At 38.9% G+C, this 16878-nt stretch overlaps 1 protein-coding gene across 6 annotated transcripts in view; it reads left to right on the plus strand.

Moving 5' to 3' along the window:
* The first annotated feature begins 11619 nt into the window (after positions 1-11619).
* Ccdc150 (coiled-coil domain containing 150) overlaps positions 11620-16878 on the plus strand; it is a 57969-nt gene continuing 52710 nt past the window's right edge. For 3 of the 6 annotated variants that reach the window (XM_090354529.1, XM_090354530.1, XM_090354528.1), the window contains exon 1: positions 11620-11767. In XM_090354529.1, coding sequence (XP_090210655.1) covers positions 11632-11767 — 136 coding nt within the window. In that variant the 5' untranslated portion in view covers positions 11620-11631. The remainder of the gene's footprint in view (positions 11768-16878) is intronic. The other 3 variants (XM_090354524.1, XM_090354527.1, XM_090354525.1) reach the window with 1 other exon arrangement.

Genomic DNA, 16878 nt, shown 5'->3' on the forward strand with positions numbered 1-16878 from the left:
AGCTTGTAAAGGTCACCTGCATTCCATGACCTCTACTGCCTCCCACTATTTCAAAGCTCACCACTCCAACCTCTAAATCCATTGTTCCATCTCTCTGTTGTAAAGATCTTTGTGGTCACCTAGATAATTCAGGATAATCTCCCTATCTCAAAATTCTTATATAAGCACATCAGTAGAATCCCTTTCCCAGGTGACATAACACATTCTCTGTTTCCATGAATTAGGGCAGCCATTTGTCAACTATAGGTAGCTCTATTTCCAGTTAAAATACTATATTTACAAGCATCTCTCCAGATACAATCTAAGTAGGGAGCTCTTCTGAGAATGGTTAAAGATGTGGAGTTGGTCATAAAGTATATTCTTTGTTATTTTTCATTTCCTTTTTTGTTGTTGCTTGGTAGTACCAGGGTTGGAACTGAGGGCTTTGTGCTCTACCAGGTGTTTTATCACTTCAGGCATGCCTCTAATCTGGCTTTTTGCTGGTTATTTTAAAAAATGAGTCTCTTGAACTTCTCTGCCCAAGCTGATTTCTAACTACCATCCTCCAGATATTTAGTCTCCTTCTGAATATGTAGGGCACCAAGTATGGGCACCTAACATCCAGTTAAAGTACACCATTCTGCTTCAAATACAGATGTGATAGCTGGAATTCAGCTAAACTAGGCTCTGAAGTTGACACTGGTTGTATAAACTATGTCTAGGAGAATAACGCAAAATTCATCCTATGTTGGTAACTATACCAGCCTGAACTGCCACCGCTGTTAGCAAATAAACGCATCAAAATATTTTTCTTTATACAATTTCTACACGATCCTACCTTTATATGTGTGCATTTGTGAGTTTTAGTATGCTCCCAGAACATTTTCATTAGCCACACCACTTGGCCATCACCTTTTCCATTTCTTTTCTTTTTTCTTTCTCTTAGAATCACATTGAACAGCCTAACAACACTACCTAATTTATATATTACTGTGTAATATATAACTTGACAATTTACAACTTTCCTGTCAAGTCCAACCTCTGAGTCTAAAGATTAAGCCAGGAACACTATCCCTCAATTCTATTAAGTGTATCAGTAACGCTGTTTTTCTTCATTTATTACCCTTCAACAGGATTGTTCAAATTAATTTCTCAAAACATGTCAAGAGGTACATACCCACTTCTGTCTTTTAAATTACTGTTAGAAATGTTCTGAGGTTTTTGATTACTGTAGGACTCTTATTTATTTCTGGTTCTCAATACTAAGTCATTAACAATGGAACAAATTGTTTAAAAGTTTTAAATGGTACTAATGGGAGCGAATAAAAATAGACCATGAAATGGTAGGAGTTAATCTCCTTCTTATAGATATTCATATTCCTATCACAAAACAACACTCTCAATTCTTTTTATCTCCCCCACCCCCTGGAAACTTGGATGTCTTTTCACTTGGGTGTTACATGAAATTCAGCAGGTCCATATCTAATTAATTAGCAAAATACTGGACTTGAGACATGCTCAAGTGATAGGACACCAACAATGAACAAAAAATCCTAGCAATTACATAGGCAATCAATTTAAGATCCATTACTAGCACACGTACACACACACACACACACACACACACACACACACACACACACACAATCACCAGGGTTATGGTTACAGCTCAGTGATAGAGCAATTGTCTAGTCTAGCACACACAAATCCCAGAATCCAGTTCTCAGTATCACAAAAACAACCACAAAGGCCCAGTGACATAAATCAAGATTTTTTTTATATAAACAGACAAATGGAAGAAATAGTTTAGGGTATGTGGGTCATATTGTCTCTGTCACAATGACACAGCTCTATTATTATAGTACAAAAATATCACAGGTTAAGTGTAAATAAGTAATCGTGGCTATATTTCAATAAAATTGCAATCCATGGATACAGATTTAAATTCCATATAATTTTCATATGCTACAAAATACCAGTGTTCATTTGATTTTTGCCCCCAACTATTTTAACTGAAGAAACAAAATAATTGTTTGCCCATGAGCCATACAAAACAGACAGAGTATAAACCTGTCAATTCCTGGCTCATAAGCTAGAAATATCCAAAGACTCAGAAGCAGCCACACTTTATGAGGTCCCAGTGAACGCTCCAGAAATGAAAGTAACCAGTGTTCTTAACTGAGAACCGAAACTATCAAAAATAAAATGCAAATTTTAAAGCAGAAAAATACATTTGAAAATTATCAAGAAATTTTTTTAAAAAAGGAAAGAAAAAAAAAACCAACCTTCAAATGCTCCGAAAAAAGCTCTTCTCCACCAAGATACACAACAGGACCAAGAGGTATACAATAATTTGAAAATTGATAAATATTATTAATAATAGAATTAATAAATAATAAAGTATTAGTTTACTTTATTGTTATTATAGAAGTGATTACAGTGGGATTACAATGTATAGTGTATTCAGAATGAAGTTTTGGAGGAGCAGGATTTCAAACCTAAACTTCTGATTAGATTCATTATTTTATTTCTATTTGTGTTCTGGGGAAGGAAGATAAGAAATGAATTATCAAGTAGGCTATATAAATATATTTGTCATTTCCTTTAGTTATTTTTATATTTGTGCTAGTTTTTTTATGTCAATAGGGCACATTTTTTTGTCTTGAGTTTGTTTTATTATTATTATTATTATCATTGCAATTTGAATTCAGGGCTTAAACTAGGCAGGTGCCCTCTTACTTGAGCCATGTCCCAGTCTTTTCATTTTTCACTATTTTTTTAAAGAAAATTTGGCAGAGCTTTATTGAGTATGCAAGCAAGCAGTCAAGCAGACAAAAAGGCAAGCAGAAAAGCAGAGACAAACTCTCACACAATGTGGATGCTGTAAAGGAGCTTTTTTGTTGTTGCATTGTTGTTGTTGCCAGTCCTGGCTTGAATGCAGGGCCTGAGCTCTGTCCTTGGGCATTTTCAAGGATAAAGCTTTACCACTTGAGCCACAGCACCACTTGCAGCTTTTTCTATGTATGTGATACCGAGGAATCAAACCTGGGTCTTGTGCATGCTAGCCAGGCACTCTACCACTAGGCCACACTCCCAGCCCCTAGAAGAGGTTTTTTTTTTTTTTTTTTTTTTTTTGTCAGGTCCCAACCTCTGTCTCCTGAATAGCAGGAGACCAAAAGAGAATATTCTTAGGAGAGGAACACGAAGCCACAGTGGCTAAGTATATGTACCCATATAAAATAATATTTCCTGGAATGAACTCTAGGAAATGGAAGCAAGAAGTTTTGCTTTGTGGCTATTTTTTGTTTTCTTTTCTTTTGCTTGTTTGTTTAACTGTCTTTGAGAGTGTATGGAGGACAAAGGGTGAATAAATGAAGCTGTGGTACTCACTAGACACTATATTGAAAATGAGCTACACAAGTTGTGGGTTTGGAGAAAGCAAGGGAAAAGGTGATAGGGTCCAAAACAAAATAAACTGACTCATATAAATAAGAGTGTATGATGCCTTTGATTTTCTTGTGCTAGCATTTCTTTATCCACAGAATACATTTCTAACTCTAAAGGGAAGTGGTTGCAGTTAACTTTGCTATCATTTGCTTTGATGTTAAATCAACAGTCACTCTGAAAGAAAGCAAATGTTTTTCACACTGGCATACAAAAATACATAGTAAAAAAAAAGATGAAAATAGCCTCTGTTGACAAGGCATGCTCAAAACTCATCCTATTGTCCACTTATTACAAGGAACATTTTTCATGCCTACTGTGTGCCAGGCATTATATATGGTGTTGAAAATCAATGTAACAAAATTCCTGTGGTAAGTAGCTTATAGCCTATTTAAGGAGAGACAAACCACACTGACAATTGCTAAGTGCTTTGGAAATGAAGAGAATGGCTTCACAGAAGAGGCTAAGTTTCTGTTGAGTTCACCAGATTGATAGCATAAGAACAAGAGGTCTGCCAGGCAGGGTGAGCACAAATTGTGCTGTCCTGGTAGGGTTAAGAGTTCTCAGGGTACAGGTAAAGAGGAGGCTGGTAGAATAGGTGAAGCCATTAACATCATCATATTAAAAAGGAAACAGTCCAACAAGGGGACTATTGAGTGGGTTCAAGTAAGAATTGAAACTACCAGGGGTGTGTGTGTGTGTGTGTGTGTGTGTGTGTGTGTGTGTGTGTGTGTGTGTGTGTATAGTATTGGAGCTTGAACGCAGGCCCATAATCTTTTTTTAGCCAAGGCTGGTCCTTGAACCAGACTTCCACTTCTGCCTTTTTGTTGGTTAATTGGAGATAAAAGTGTCATAGAGTTTTCTACCTTGTATGGCTTCGAACCACCATCCTCAGCCTAATGAGTAGTGTGACTCAGCCATATCTGGTTTAAAATAAGACTAGTCTAGTAACTATATAAACAATGCATGAGAAAGTGAAAGGAAATCAACTAGGAGAAAATTACAGTAATACACTGAAAGGATGTGGTCTTCAGAGATCTCTTAAGATTTCCATGATTGGAAGGACCTTGTTTTATGAATGGACACAACATGGTTAAAAACTATTACCATACCTGTAATCCTAGCTACTCAGGAAGCTGAGATCTGAGGACCAAGTTTCAAAGCCAGCCAAGGCACAAAAGGACCTGAGACTTATCTCCAATTAACCTCTAGAAAACGGGGCTTGGCTCAAGGGTAGGGCAGTAGCCTTGAGCTGAAGAGCTCAGGGACAATGCCTAGACTGAGTTCAAGCCACATGACCCACCAAAAACAAACAAATAATTACCTGAAGATAAAAAAGGAAAAGGGGACGTTAAAAAATCAGTTATCCAGGCACTTAATAAAATTAGATTTTGTGTATAATGACTTTTCAGTTACTCAGAGACTGACTCACTGGGGGATGAATTAGTTTACTGAAGACTTTGTATTTGTTTGGCTTTATTCCTAAATTTTGTACCTGGTAAAAAGAGGAAACGAAATTTAAAAAACACCAAAGTTAATTAATCTGGCTCCATGACTGCCTAATATGGAGATCAGAGAGGGTAAAATGCTTACAATAAAGCCCTAGGGATTATCCATGCTGGGTATGCACATGACCCTTGTCCTTTAGTTCTACACATAAATCAGATGTCATTGGAAGTGAAGTCATCTATTTGGAAAATATTGGGCTTTTTACACTGATGTTTTAAGGTACCTCATTTTCCATATGAACAGCTTTATTGGGCCCTTTTGCCTGAATTATGTATGAGGTGCCCATTTCTCCTTCATGGGATGGCTTACTGGCTGATGAGCAGCTGCAGTTTGATGGGCATTCTCTCCAGACCTAGAGCCTCTGCTATCAGGAGAGTTAGAATAGCCTGATCAGTTTAGTCAGACACCTACTAAGGAAATAAGACCCCCATCTCAAACTTCAGTGTTTAATATATTACAAAACTAGATCTCTTTTCAGTTGCACCTTTCAGAGACGAGCTAGAACAACTTCAATGGTTCTAGCAGTGATAAGTGTTCTTTCCAGCAATAAAAATACAAGGCCATGCTGTCTTACCACTTCTGAAGGCTTTTCATCAAGTGCAAATAAATACTCCTAAAGCAACACCTAAAAACAGTTAGTTTTATTATTTTAAATTCTTGTATTCATTTTTTAGTTGTTTATTTATTTATTTTTTCCAGTCCTGGGCTTGGGCTCAGGGCCTGGGCACTGTCATTGGACTTTCTCAAGGCTAGAGCTCTACCCCTTGTGCCACACCACTACTTCTGGCTTTTTTCTGCCACACCACTACTTCTGGCTTTTTTCTATGTGCGTGTTACTGAGGAATAGAAGCCTGGTCTTTGTGCATGGTAGGCAAACACTCTACCACTAGGCCAAACTCCTAACCCCTTCATACTGACTTTTAAAAAAGAAACAAACCCTATTTTCTTACCTATCAACAAGGCAAGGCTTTATTTGAGCCATAGAGATGAGGGAGCAGATTCTACGTAGTTTATTCATCAACAAGGTGTTTGGTTTTTCTTAGCATTTTGTTGTTGTTTTTGTTGTTGCTGTTCTGGGGTGTTTTTGTTTGTTTGTTTGTTTGTTTGCCATTTTTTAAATGGTCATTAACCAGTTCTGTTTTTTTTTTTCCTTCTGTCTAGAAGATATTTCACTCTTTGGTCCTCCTCCTACAACAAAAGCATTCTCCAACCTGCATCTTCGCCCGCTGCATGGGTACATGCTTGCCAAAGTTCACCCATTGAGGCTGGCTCAGAGGGCACAGTTGAACACAGGCGGCCCGGCGAGAAGGCTGCACGAAAACTTCATTTCCCAGCATGCCCCGCTACAAGAACACTGCCCTAGGCCAGCATCGCTCTACGAGTCTGCGCGTTCCCGGCGTGCCCTGGGATTCCATCCTGGGGTCCCGCCCCGGGTTCCGAGGACCCCTTCTGGGCCGGCCTGTGGGAACTGCGCTTCCCAGCATGCTTTGCTCCGTGTGCGCCTGCGTACGGGAGCCGCTTGGGTCCCCCGGGTTATTTCAAAGAGCTTGTCTCAGTTCCATGGAAACCGGCCTGCTTAGGGCCAGGCGGAGACTTCGGCAGACCGATGGATGTAGGGGTGAGGCCTCTGGGCCCGAAAGGTGGGAGGCACTGGGTAGCGTTGACATCTTCAATCCGGCCACCGCCTCCTCTTCCTGCGGTCTAGGCTGACCTCAGGGCCCTGGTGTCTGGCTTGCGTGTGCGTGGGTTAGAGCTGAAGAGAGGCCACTCACCAAGGCCTCCTGGACCAACTCCAGCTCCACCCTTCTTAGAATTAGGGCCTGGGAGGGTACAGGCTCCTAGAAGTAAAGGCCTTATTTCTTTCTTTCTTTTTCTTTTTTTTGTCACTTGCAGTCTTCGCTGGCCTACATTTTTGTTCAGTGCTGGTGGCCCGGTGCCCGGCGCTTGTTCTGGGACAGAACAGACACGTGCTGCACTTTGAATGAATTATCCTCCCATTCGCCATCCACAGAGGTCCAGGCACTATGCTTGTCTTTGAAGACAAAAAAAAGAAAGGATTAAGAATCTCTTCTTAATTTGGAGACACATTAATCTGTCTTGAACACTCACAATCCTCATGTGACTGATCTGTTTAATTCAGCACTCAGGACCCTTTTCAGCTATTAAGTGTGTTTGTTAGTCTCATGGCTTCATGCATCTGCTCACATTTAAGAATTAATCTGTAGGTTTCTCTTTGTGATGGTTCTTAATGTACTATGTGAAGTTATTTTTCTCCTCTTTTCCCCATTTATGGTTCATCTCATGTTACCTGGTATACTGTATATACAGTTATTTGTTACTTTGAAATAGGGAAGGGGGAAAGCAAGATGATTGGTGAGGGAAACAAAAACATGAGAAGGGGTATCAAGGTTCAAGGAGTAATGTACCCATTACCTGACAAATGTAGCTGTAACTCCTCTATGCATTATTCCAACAATAAAATACAATTTTTAAAAAAAAGAATTAGGGACGGGAGTTTGGCCTAGTGGTGAAAGTGCTTGCCTAGCATGCATGAAGACCTGGGTTCGATTCCTTGGTACCACATACATAGAAAAAAGCCGGAAGTGGTGCTGAGGCTCAAGTGGTAGAGCTCTAGCCTTGAGAAAGTCCAAGGACAGTGCTCAGGCCCTGAGCTCAAGCCCAGGACTGGCAAAAAAAAAAAAAAAAAAAAAGAATTAGTCTCTCCACACTTCTCCATTGAGTTCCAGACCCACAAATTCAATGTGTGTTGGACACTCCTGTTTTGAGTTTAACATTTCCAAAGCAATTCTCAATCTTCCCTTAAACTGATTTATGATAGACTTTCATTGCCTCAATGGTAACAGCATCCTTCCAGCTGCTCAAGCCAAAACTCTTAGAGTAAAGTTGGCTATTTCTCGTTCTTATCTTGTATCTCATCAGTCAGCAAAATTTATTTTACCTTGGGAACATAGCAATAAACCAAACATTTCAGCTATTACATGGGGGAAAAAATAGGTGGAACACACCATCCTGTTCAGAATATGTAGGGGAAATACCTATTATATTTCTTGTGTCTTTCCAAAGATAATTTTTGCTATATTAGGGCTAGTTTTAAGTGCTTGGCTTTCAGTATAAATTAATATAGGCAGTACTTTATATTGTAGGCCCTAATTCTTTGCTGCCCACTAGCACTGCTGTCAACTTCTTTGTCTATTCTGCTTTGTTTTTCCATCTACTGTTGCAGAAACTACCATGAATTAGAAGAAAAGTGATTAAAAACAAACAAAAGGCTGGGCTCCATTGACTCATGACTATAATCCTAGCTACCAGGAAATTGAGATCTGAGGATCAAAGTCTAAAGCTAGCCAGTAGCAAGAGTCTGAGAGACTCTTATCTCCAATAAACCACTCGGAAAATGCCAGAGGATGCACTTTGACTCAAGTAGTAGAGCACTGTCCTTGAGCACTAAGAGGCTTAGGGATAGCATGCAATCCCTGAATTCAAGCCACAGGACACCTTCCCCCCCAAAGTACACTCCCCCAAAGTTTTTCTCACATGAGTAGATTTAACAAATAGTCATTTTGGTGGTGGTGAGATCATACTAGCCAGAACTTGTTGAGCCTTTTCCTTGTATTTTTCTGACTCAGTTTATAGTTAAGCATCTAACATAGATGAGTGAAGGAAAGCTCTCGGGTATCAAAAGGAGAAAGAACAGGACAAGTGTCATAATTTCTGTCCTTAAAGGAAAACCAGAAATCTCCCCCAAAGCATTTACAAACAAAGCTTTCACAAAACCTGTAAAAACTTCTGCCTTAAATCCCACTGGCCAGGATACATCATATAGTTGTGCCAGCTTCAGGGGAGCCTGGACATACAAACTTTCCAGCTTCTTTTGGAAGCTACAGGAACTCCCTGTTTTATAGTCCTCTCTCTCCCAGTGTAGCTTATTTCTAGGTAAACAATAGCTAGACAACACGTGGCATAAAAATAGATTGGAACTTAAATACATTGCAATTTTCATCCCCACTTTCTTCCTACACACTTTATCCCTTGTGTTTGGCAAAAGAACCACCACTCTGGCTTTACTCAGAGGTTTCTACATTAATCAAATAATACCATCCTGGCTCATGTGATCACATGACCCAAGAGTCTCCATTTTTTTTTCCCCAGAAGTGTGGAGGCACTTTGTCTTTATATGTCTACAGACTCCATTAATATGGACATGTGTCTTTTTCTTCAGAATCAAATGGAAAATAGGAAAAAGTAATTTATAGATGGTAATTTCTTTATCTTTAAAGTGATTATAAGCAACAAACCTCTTAAAGAATGTAGCAAAAAAATGTCAGAACAGTATTCTGTTTTGCAGAGGAGTATGAAGGAGAAATTGTGGTCAGAAGCATTATAAATGAAAAGAAAAATATAAAGGTCATCTTCTGGGATCTGTGGGGGAAAGATAGAAGGTAGTTTTAATCTGTTGTCTGTCACTCTAATACCTCAGATGGTTAATTTGACAAGAACCTGAGACTTTTGTTGTAGTTGTTTTTTGTTTTGCCAATCCTGGGGCTTGAACTCGAGGCCTGGACACCATCTTTGGGCTTTCTCAAGGCTAGCACTCTACCACATGAGCCATAACACCGCTTCTGGCTTTTTCTGTGTATGTAGTACAAAGAAATTGAACCCAGAGCTTCATGCATGCTAGGCAAGCAAGGAATAGAGTAGATTTCTATTAGTTCTGAAGTGTAAAGCATCACAGTTCATGATGGCCTTGCTGTCTCACAACATGGTAGGAGATCACATGGTAAAACAAGCAAGTGCATTAGTGTGGGTTACTCTTCAGTGGAGTTTTGATCTACATCTATTTTTAATCACCTTCCAAAGGCCGTATCTCCAAAGAGCATAAATTTGGTGATTAAATTTCTACCACATGAACTTTTAGGTGACACATTCAAATAAAAGCAAACAAGAGCTATTTTATGATGAAGAAATGTCTAGACTGAATGTAGCAGTATTCTTTTGGCTTGGCAGTTAACTCAGCTTTTCCACAGTACACCCTCCCCTGCCATACTTTTGATCCCTTAAATCCTATCACCAAGTCTACTCCTCATAACTTTTGGCTCTGGACATTAAAGATTCTTTTTATGTTACCTATAGGACCCAAGATAGTGCTTTTGCTGCCTGAGAAGTAGAAGAAAGATACCAGATTACAGAGCAAATGGGCACAAAATTAAATTTCTGGTATCTCAACTTGAACATTTGGGATTACATTCCCAAGGGAACACTGTTGTAAGCAGTGGCCAATATTTATAGTATGATTAGTATATAGATGTCCAGACAGGGTAAAGCTACAGAAAATTGTCCTCATTAGTTTCCACCAATGACCATGTAGAAGATAATTCTGCTTCTGTCACTAACCCCTGAAAGAGAAATCTGATTCCCATTTCTTTTCATTATTTAACATTATGATTTATATGGTATTGGTGACTTAAAAATAGTTGATATGTTTGTTTGTCTACTTATTGTATGCTGGCCCTGGGGTTTGAATCCAGAGCCTGGGCTCTGTCTTTGAACTTTTGCTTTATCACTTGAGCCACAGCTTCATTTCTGGCTTTTTTGGTAGTTCATTGAAGATAAGAGTTTCATAGACTTTCCTGCCTAGGCTGGCTTTGAACCAAAAGCCTCAGATCCCAGCCTTCTGAGTAGCTAAAATTACAGGTGTGAGCCACTGGTGCCCGGCTTGTTATTTTTAAGAAAATCATCCATTGGCAAGTATAAGAGAAAATTCAGATGATGGGGTGAAACCTCTGAAACTGTGAACCAAACATCAATCTTTCCTCCTTTAAGTTATATTTACATAGCAATGAAAAAGTCTGAATAGCACAACAACTTGAGAGGAAAGTGTTTGTGGCTCACAGTTTCAGAAATTTGAGTCCATTGTCACTTGGCTCATTGCTGTGGGCCTGTGGTGAGGCAAAGTGTCAGGTAGAGAGTGTCGTGAAGCAGCGCTGTTCCCTTATTGGCAGGTAGGAAGCAGAGACAGGTAAGATCTAGGAACAAGATATACTCTTCAAAGGTATACCCCTAGTGAACTACTTCCTTTAACCAGACCCTACGTAATAGACCATTCAATGTGAATTCACTCACGGATTAATCTGTGGACATTAACATTTTCATGGTCTAATCACGTCTCAATGATTGGCCCCACAGCTGGTGATCAGGACTCTAACATGTGAGCCTTTTAGAGAATCATAACAAAAGAAAAATGGTAACAAAAAAGAAAATTCCTCCCTCAGCTAAGTTATAGGTCCTACTCTGTGGTAACTTATAGCAAATAGGATATAATGAGTTATAATACAGTAACAACCTATTCAACAATTTTATTGGCCTGTAATAATATCAGTTTATTGTTCCATCACGTATGTCATGGGCAAGTCATAGACACTCATACTGAGAGAACACCCTGTTTCTAATGTTGCTTGTCTCATGGAAGAGAACAAAGTGGACAGGTGGTGAACAACAACCTGAGGTTAAAGCTTCTACCCATATATAATTGACCAAACTAGGACACATGGCCATTTCTTAGGTTAAAAGGACGGTGATGCGTAATCCTAGTTTAGGGAGATATAATGACTATTCTGAACAATAAGTGACTCTATCATGTTAATATTGAGAATTTAATCTTAGGTGCATTTGGAAACTACAATGTGCACACCTGTTCTCTCTCCAAATGCTACAGCTTCTAAATCATGCACAGTACTTCAGAAAAGGATGAGAGTGCTTGAAGAACAGACAAGTTCACTGAGAGATGACCTAATAATGTTGAACTATGGTGAAAAAGGTAACAAAGACAAATGAACTAGAAAATTTTGCTTTGCTGCTTAGAAATAAGGGATCTCAATAGCAAAACAATTTTTTTGGCTTATTGTTTTAGGGGTTGGAATCCATGGTTGCTTCCACCTATCACTGTGGGTCTGTGATAAGACAGAGTGTCTTGGCAAAGAGGATATAGTGTATTAGAGCTGCCAGAATGGAAAGAAAGAATTAATGGAGGGCGAAAGAGAAAATGAATAAGAAAGGAGCAGTACAGAGACAGGTCAACATATTGCTATACTACCAGTGACTTCCTCCAGTCAGGCCCTACCTCCTAATTGCTTGGTCAGTATGAACTGGACAGATCAATTGATAAAATTACCACTTTCATGATCCAGTAGCCTCTCAGTGATTAAACACAGCAGCTGGGGACCAAGCCTCTGACACTCGAGCCAGTTGGGTAACACTTCCTATACAATCCATAGCACAAAGCTACTAGCACTATTCTTTATAGTTAAAGAAAATATGTGAGTTAAGGCTGTCAGTTTTTTTTTTTTGGTTGGGGTAATGCATAGAGGGGCTACAGTTACATTCGTCAGGTGTATTCCTTCTTGCACAATGATACCCCTTCTTGTGTTTTTGTCCACGTTTCCCACCCCCTACCCCCACCAATCATTTTCCCCCCTTCCCTTCCCTCTTTCAAATAAACAAGTAGCCAGTTTTCTTCTGCCTGTAATGCTAGCTGTTTGGGAATCTAAGGAATGTCACAGTTTAAGGCTAGCCCAATCAAAAAAGTTCTCAAGACTCCTTCTCAACCCATAAGTGGGTTGTGCCTGTCATTCCACGCTAAATAGGAAGCTGAAATTGGGCATATTTTTATAATAGGCAGAAAAGTCCAAGGAACTCCATTTCCATGAAAGGAAAGTTGGGTAAGGTATTACCTGCCTGTGATTCAGCAAAGCTTAAAGTTGTCAGATGGAGGTTCAAGCATGGGCCTGGACAGGAAGAGAGACCCTATCCCAAAAGTAACCAGTGAAAAATAAGGCTGGAGTCATGGCTCAGTGATATTGTGCTAGTCTAGAAAGGGTGAAGCCTTGAGTCCAATCCCTCATACCTCAGAATATTCTTAGGTATAAAATTTTAATATTTTGTTTGCCTTTGAAATGATTGCAAATCAGTTTTTCATGTAATAAAATTTTTAGATCTTATTTTAAAATATGTTCAAGGAAAATCTTAAAATGTTTCATGCTATTAATTTTATCTTAATTATTTTCTTCTATATTAAATTAAAAGCAAGATTTGAAATATTTAAAGTTTTCATGATTTAGAATGAGATACTAAAAATACTTCTTTATCCCTAGTACTGCTTTAAAAAAAAGTTACTGGCTTTAAAAATTGGATGAGTAGGGCCGAGAGCGTAGCCTGGTTGTAAGAGTGCTCACCTAGCATGAAGCCCTGGGTTCAATTCCTCAGTACACAGAAAAAGCCAGAAGTGGTGCTGTGACTCAAGTGGCAGAGCTCTAGCCTTGACCAAAAAGTGTCCAAGGGCAGTGCCCAGGCCCTGAGTTCAAGACTGGCAAAAAAAAATGGATAAGTAGCTTGAGGAATCTAGTACTTTCATAATCAGTATAAAATTTATTGGTATAATTTTTTTAAATCACACCAAAATGTGCATTTCCTTCATGAACCCAATTAAGACATTAACCAGTATACCTGGTATTATAGCACCTGTGGATGAGAAACATTTTACATTTGCAGAACAAGTTCAGTGCACATATTGAGTATTTGGGTAAAACAATAATGTTTATTATGAAGCTGGATGCTGATGGCCAATGCCTAGAATCCTACTATAAAACCTAGGTAGCTACTCAGGAGGCTGAGAGCCAAGGATTGCAGTTTGAAGCTGTCCCAACCAAAAAACCCTGTGAAACTTTTTTTGCCTTTTTAAAAATATATTTTTATTGTAATTAATAGAAGGGTTACATTATATTCACCAGGTAGAAGGTGCATTATTTAACAAACATTGCTACCCCTTCTCATGTTTTTGTCACCATTCCCCTCCCCCAACCCCCTCCCCTCATCTTGTTTATTTCTCATCTCTTTTGCTGTCCCTTGGTTATCTCATATTGTTACAGTGTCTTACCTTATTATCTGATATACTGTATATATGTTTATTTGTTTATTTGAAATGGAATAGAGAAGGGAGAAGACCCTGTGAAACTCTTATGTCTAATTAACCACTCAAAAATAGAAGTGGTGCTGTGGCTCAAAGTGGTAGAGTGCTAGCCTTGAACAAGGGAGCTCAGGGACAACTCCCAGGCCCTGAGTTCAAGCCCCATGACCTACCCTACCCCCCAAAATAATATTAAAACAACTATTTAAAAAGTCAGTGATCTTTATTCATTCCATGAATATTCATCGCTCTTCTTGCCTTTTCCTTCTCTCTCCTTTTTTCCTTCCTTCCTGCTTCCTTTCTTCCTTTTCCTTTCCTTCTTCTTTTCTTCCTTCTCCCCTTCTGCCTTCTTCCCTCTGTCCCTCCCTCTCTCTCTGCTTCCCTGCCCCTCTCCCTCCCTCTTCATCTCCTCTCTATCTTTGAGTTTTTGGTAGTACTTGGATTTGACTTCAAAGCTACTTGTTAACTACTTGTTAATTAAGGAATTAAATTTTTCGCCTTTTTTGTTTTGTGCATGCTTGCCATATAATATATGTTTGTTTTGTTTTTTTAGATTTTATTAGCATTGATTTTTACATCATATTTCAAATGTCATGTTTAACGAACAAGTATTCATGAAGGGAATCTCTATATACAATCACCTTTTAAAGTTTGTCCTATCTGTCTATTTTTGCTTTTGTTCCTGTATTTTAAAAGTCATATCCAAGATATCCAAGATACAAAGTAAGAGCTTTCTCCTTTTATTTTCTTCAAGTAGTTTATTTCAACTCTTCATCTACATCTTTAATCTATTTTTAATTCTTATATATGGTATGAATTAAGGGGTCAGTTTAATTCTTTGGTATGTAGATAACTAGTTTTCCTTATACCATGTATTGAAGAGATTGTCTGATTGTTATTGTATATTCTTAGCATTTCTATTTAAAGTCAATTAACCATAATATGTTCTCCATCCTGTTCTACTGGGTAATAAGTCTGTTTCTTTGGTTTTTTTTCCTTGCTGGTCCTGGGATCTGAACTTAGGGACCCAGGGCCTGGCTGCTGTCCTGGAGTTTATTTTAAGCTCAAGGTAATCCCTCTGCCACTTGAGCCACATTTCTGTGTTTTGGTAGTTTGTTGGAAATAAGAGTGTCATCACTTTCCTGCCCAGGCTGACTTCCAACTTCAGTCATCAGATCTCTGCCTCCAAAGTAGCTAGGATTACAGTGTGAGCCAGTACCTGCCTTTGGCTTTATATTGTATTTATATTGTATTTTCTTCATATAATATTTATATTATTTTACATGATATATTATATAATATATTACATATTTAGATATATAATTAGCAAAATTAGGTAGTTTTACCTCTTCCTTCTTGACCTGGATGCCTTTTGTTGCTTTTTCTTCCATGATTGCTCTGGCTAGGATTTTCAATACTATGTTGAGTATTGCTAGAGGAAATAGATACCCTGTCTTATTCTTTTTCTTCAGTGCTAAGTTTTTACCATTGAGTATGATGCCAGCTATGGGCTTGCCATAGCCTTTGTTGTGTTAAGGAACATTCATCGCCTCTCTCTCTCTCTCTCTCTCTCTCTCTCTCTCTCTCTCTCTCTCTCTCTCTCTCTCTCTCTCTCTCTTAAACATTCACTTTCTACATGATTTGTTGAGAGTTTTTATCATGGAAGAGCATCAGATTTTCTCAAGTGATTTCTCGCGTGATGCCCATATGAGTTTTGCTTTTCAATGATTTGAGACAGGTAAGATACATGAGAGTGCAGACTAGCCACATGCAGCAGGAAAGGATGGGGTTTTAGGTGTGTTTTCCAATTCTTTCTATCTTCAGGGTGAAGCCAAGAGCAGGCATTTATCACCCGTTGTCTCTGCACTAGTAGCAAGAGTATCTATATCAAATGTTTCCACTCTAACTCAGTATGCACCCTCAGCTCATACTGGGTCTGTTGTGTGTCCATCTCTGTAGTAGCCAATGCATAGAAAGCCTCCTTTCAGAAAAGCTTTGATGATCTGGAGTTTTTATTGCTGTAACGTTTTCATTGTTGGAGGTCTACTGTTTATGCACCTCACACAAGTTAGTTGGAAGACAGTCCTTCAAGTTGCCACTGGAAGGTGATGCAGAGAAATCCTCTTTAGACAGAAACCTGATGCTGTGCATTTAATCTTGCTCTCCTCCCTTGCACTGTCATTTTAAGCCACCTTTTGATGTCGTGATCTAGGGGAACTCTCAAGCGCTTACTCCAGTCGACTCCCAGAGCCCAGGAGGATGAGGATGCAGTTCTCCAGTGGGATCTAAGAACATTACACTTGATAATAACCTAGCCACTTCCCCGAGAAATTAGTAAATTGGAGTTGCCAGTGGGATGAGCTGAGGAGAGAGCTTAGGAAATGCTGAGTCCTCTTTAGGCCACCTGTGTCATCCAGTTAACAATTCTCTGATGTAAGCTAGTAAGACACTCCATTGTCAGCAACAATTGGCAGAATACATTGGCAAAACCTGGGAGTTTTGAATTTTATCCTATTCTTTGCTCTAATGCTGGAGAAATACACCCTGGGCATAGATACTAGCCACTTTTTTCTGAGGCCTAATGAGATACATATTTCAGATCCCTTCTACTTTCAGACATAGGCAAATATTGAATAACCTTGGAACACAATGTGTGTGGTACAAATGGTTCTCCCCTTGGGTAAAGGCTGGAAGATCCCTTCCCAGTTGCATAGTATAATCTCCCGGGATAGCTTTGTGCTTAGATGGTAATGCAGCTTTTTCTGCCTAGTTGATGTTGATGCTTGCCGAAAGAATCAGTGCATTTCTAACTTTTTCTTAATGTAGAGGGAAGTGATCTTATATAGGTGTTTATTTGGTAGATTTGTGGGTGGGGGAACAAAGGAAGAAGTTGTATTGTACAATGTTGCTGACTGTGTATTATATTCTTTTTATTGTATTTTATTGTCAGGGTAATATAGAGAAGG

Source organism: Megascapheus bottae, chromosome 21 (genome assembly GCF_031878675.1).
Source record: "Megascapheus bottae isolate mThoBot1 chromosome 21, mThoBot2.hap1, whole genome shotgun sequence".
In the NCBI taxonomy this organism is placed as follows: Eukaryota; Metazoa; Chordata; class Mammalia; order Rodentia; family Geomyidae; genus Megascapheus; species Megascapheus bottae.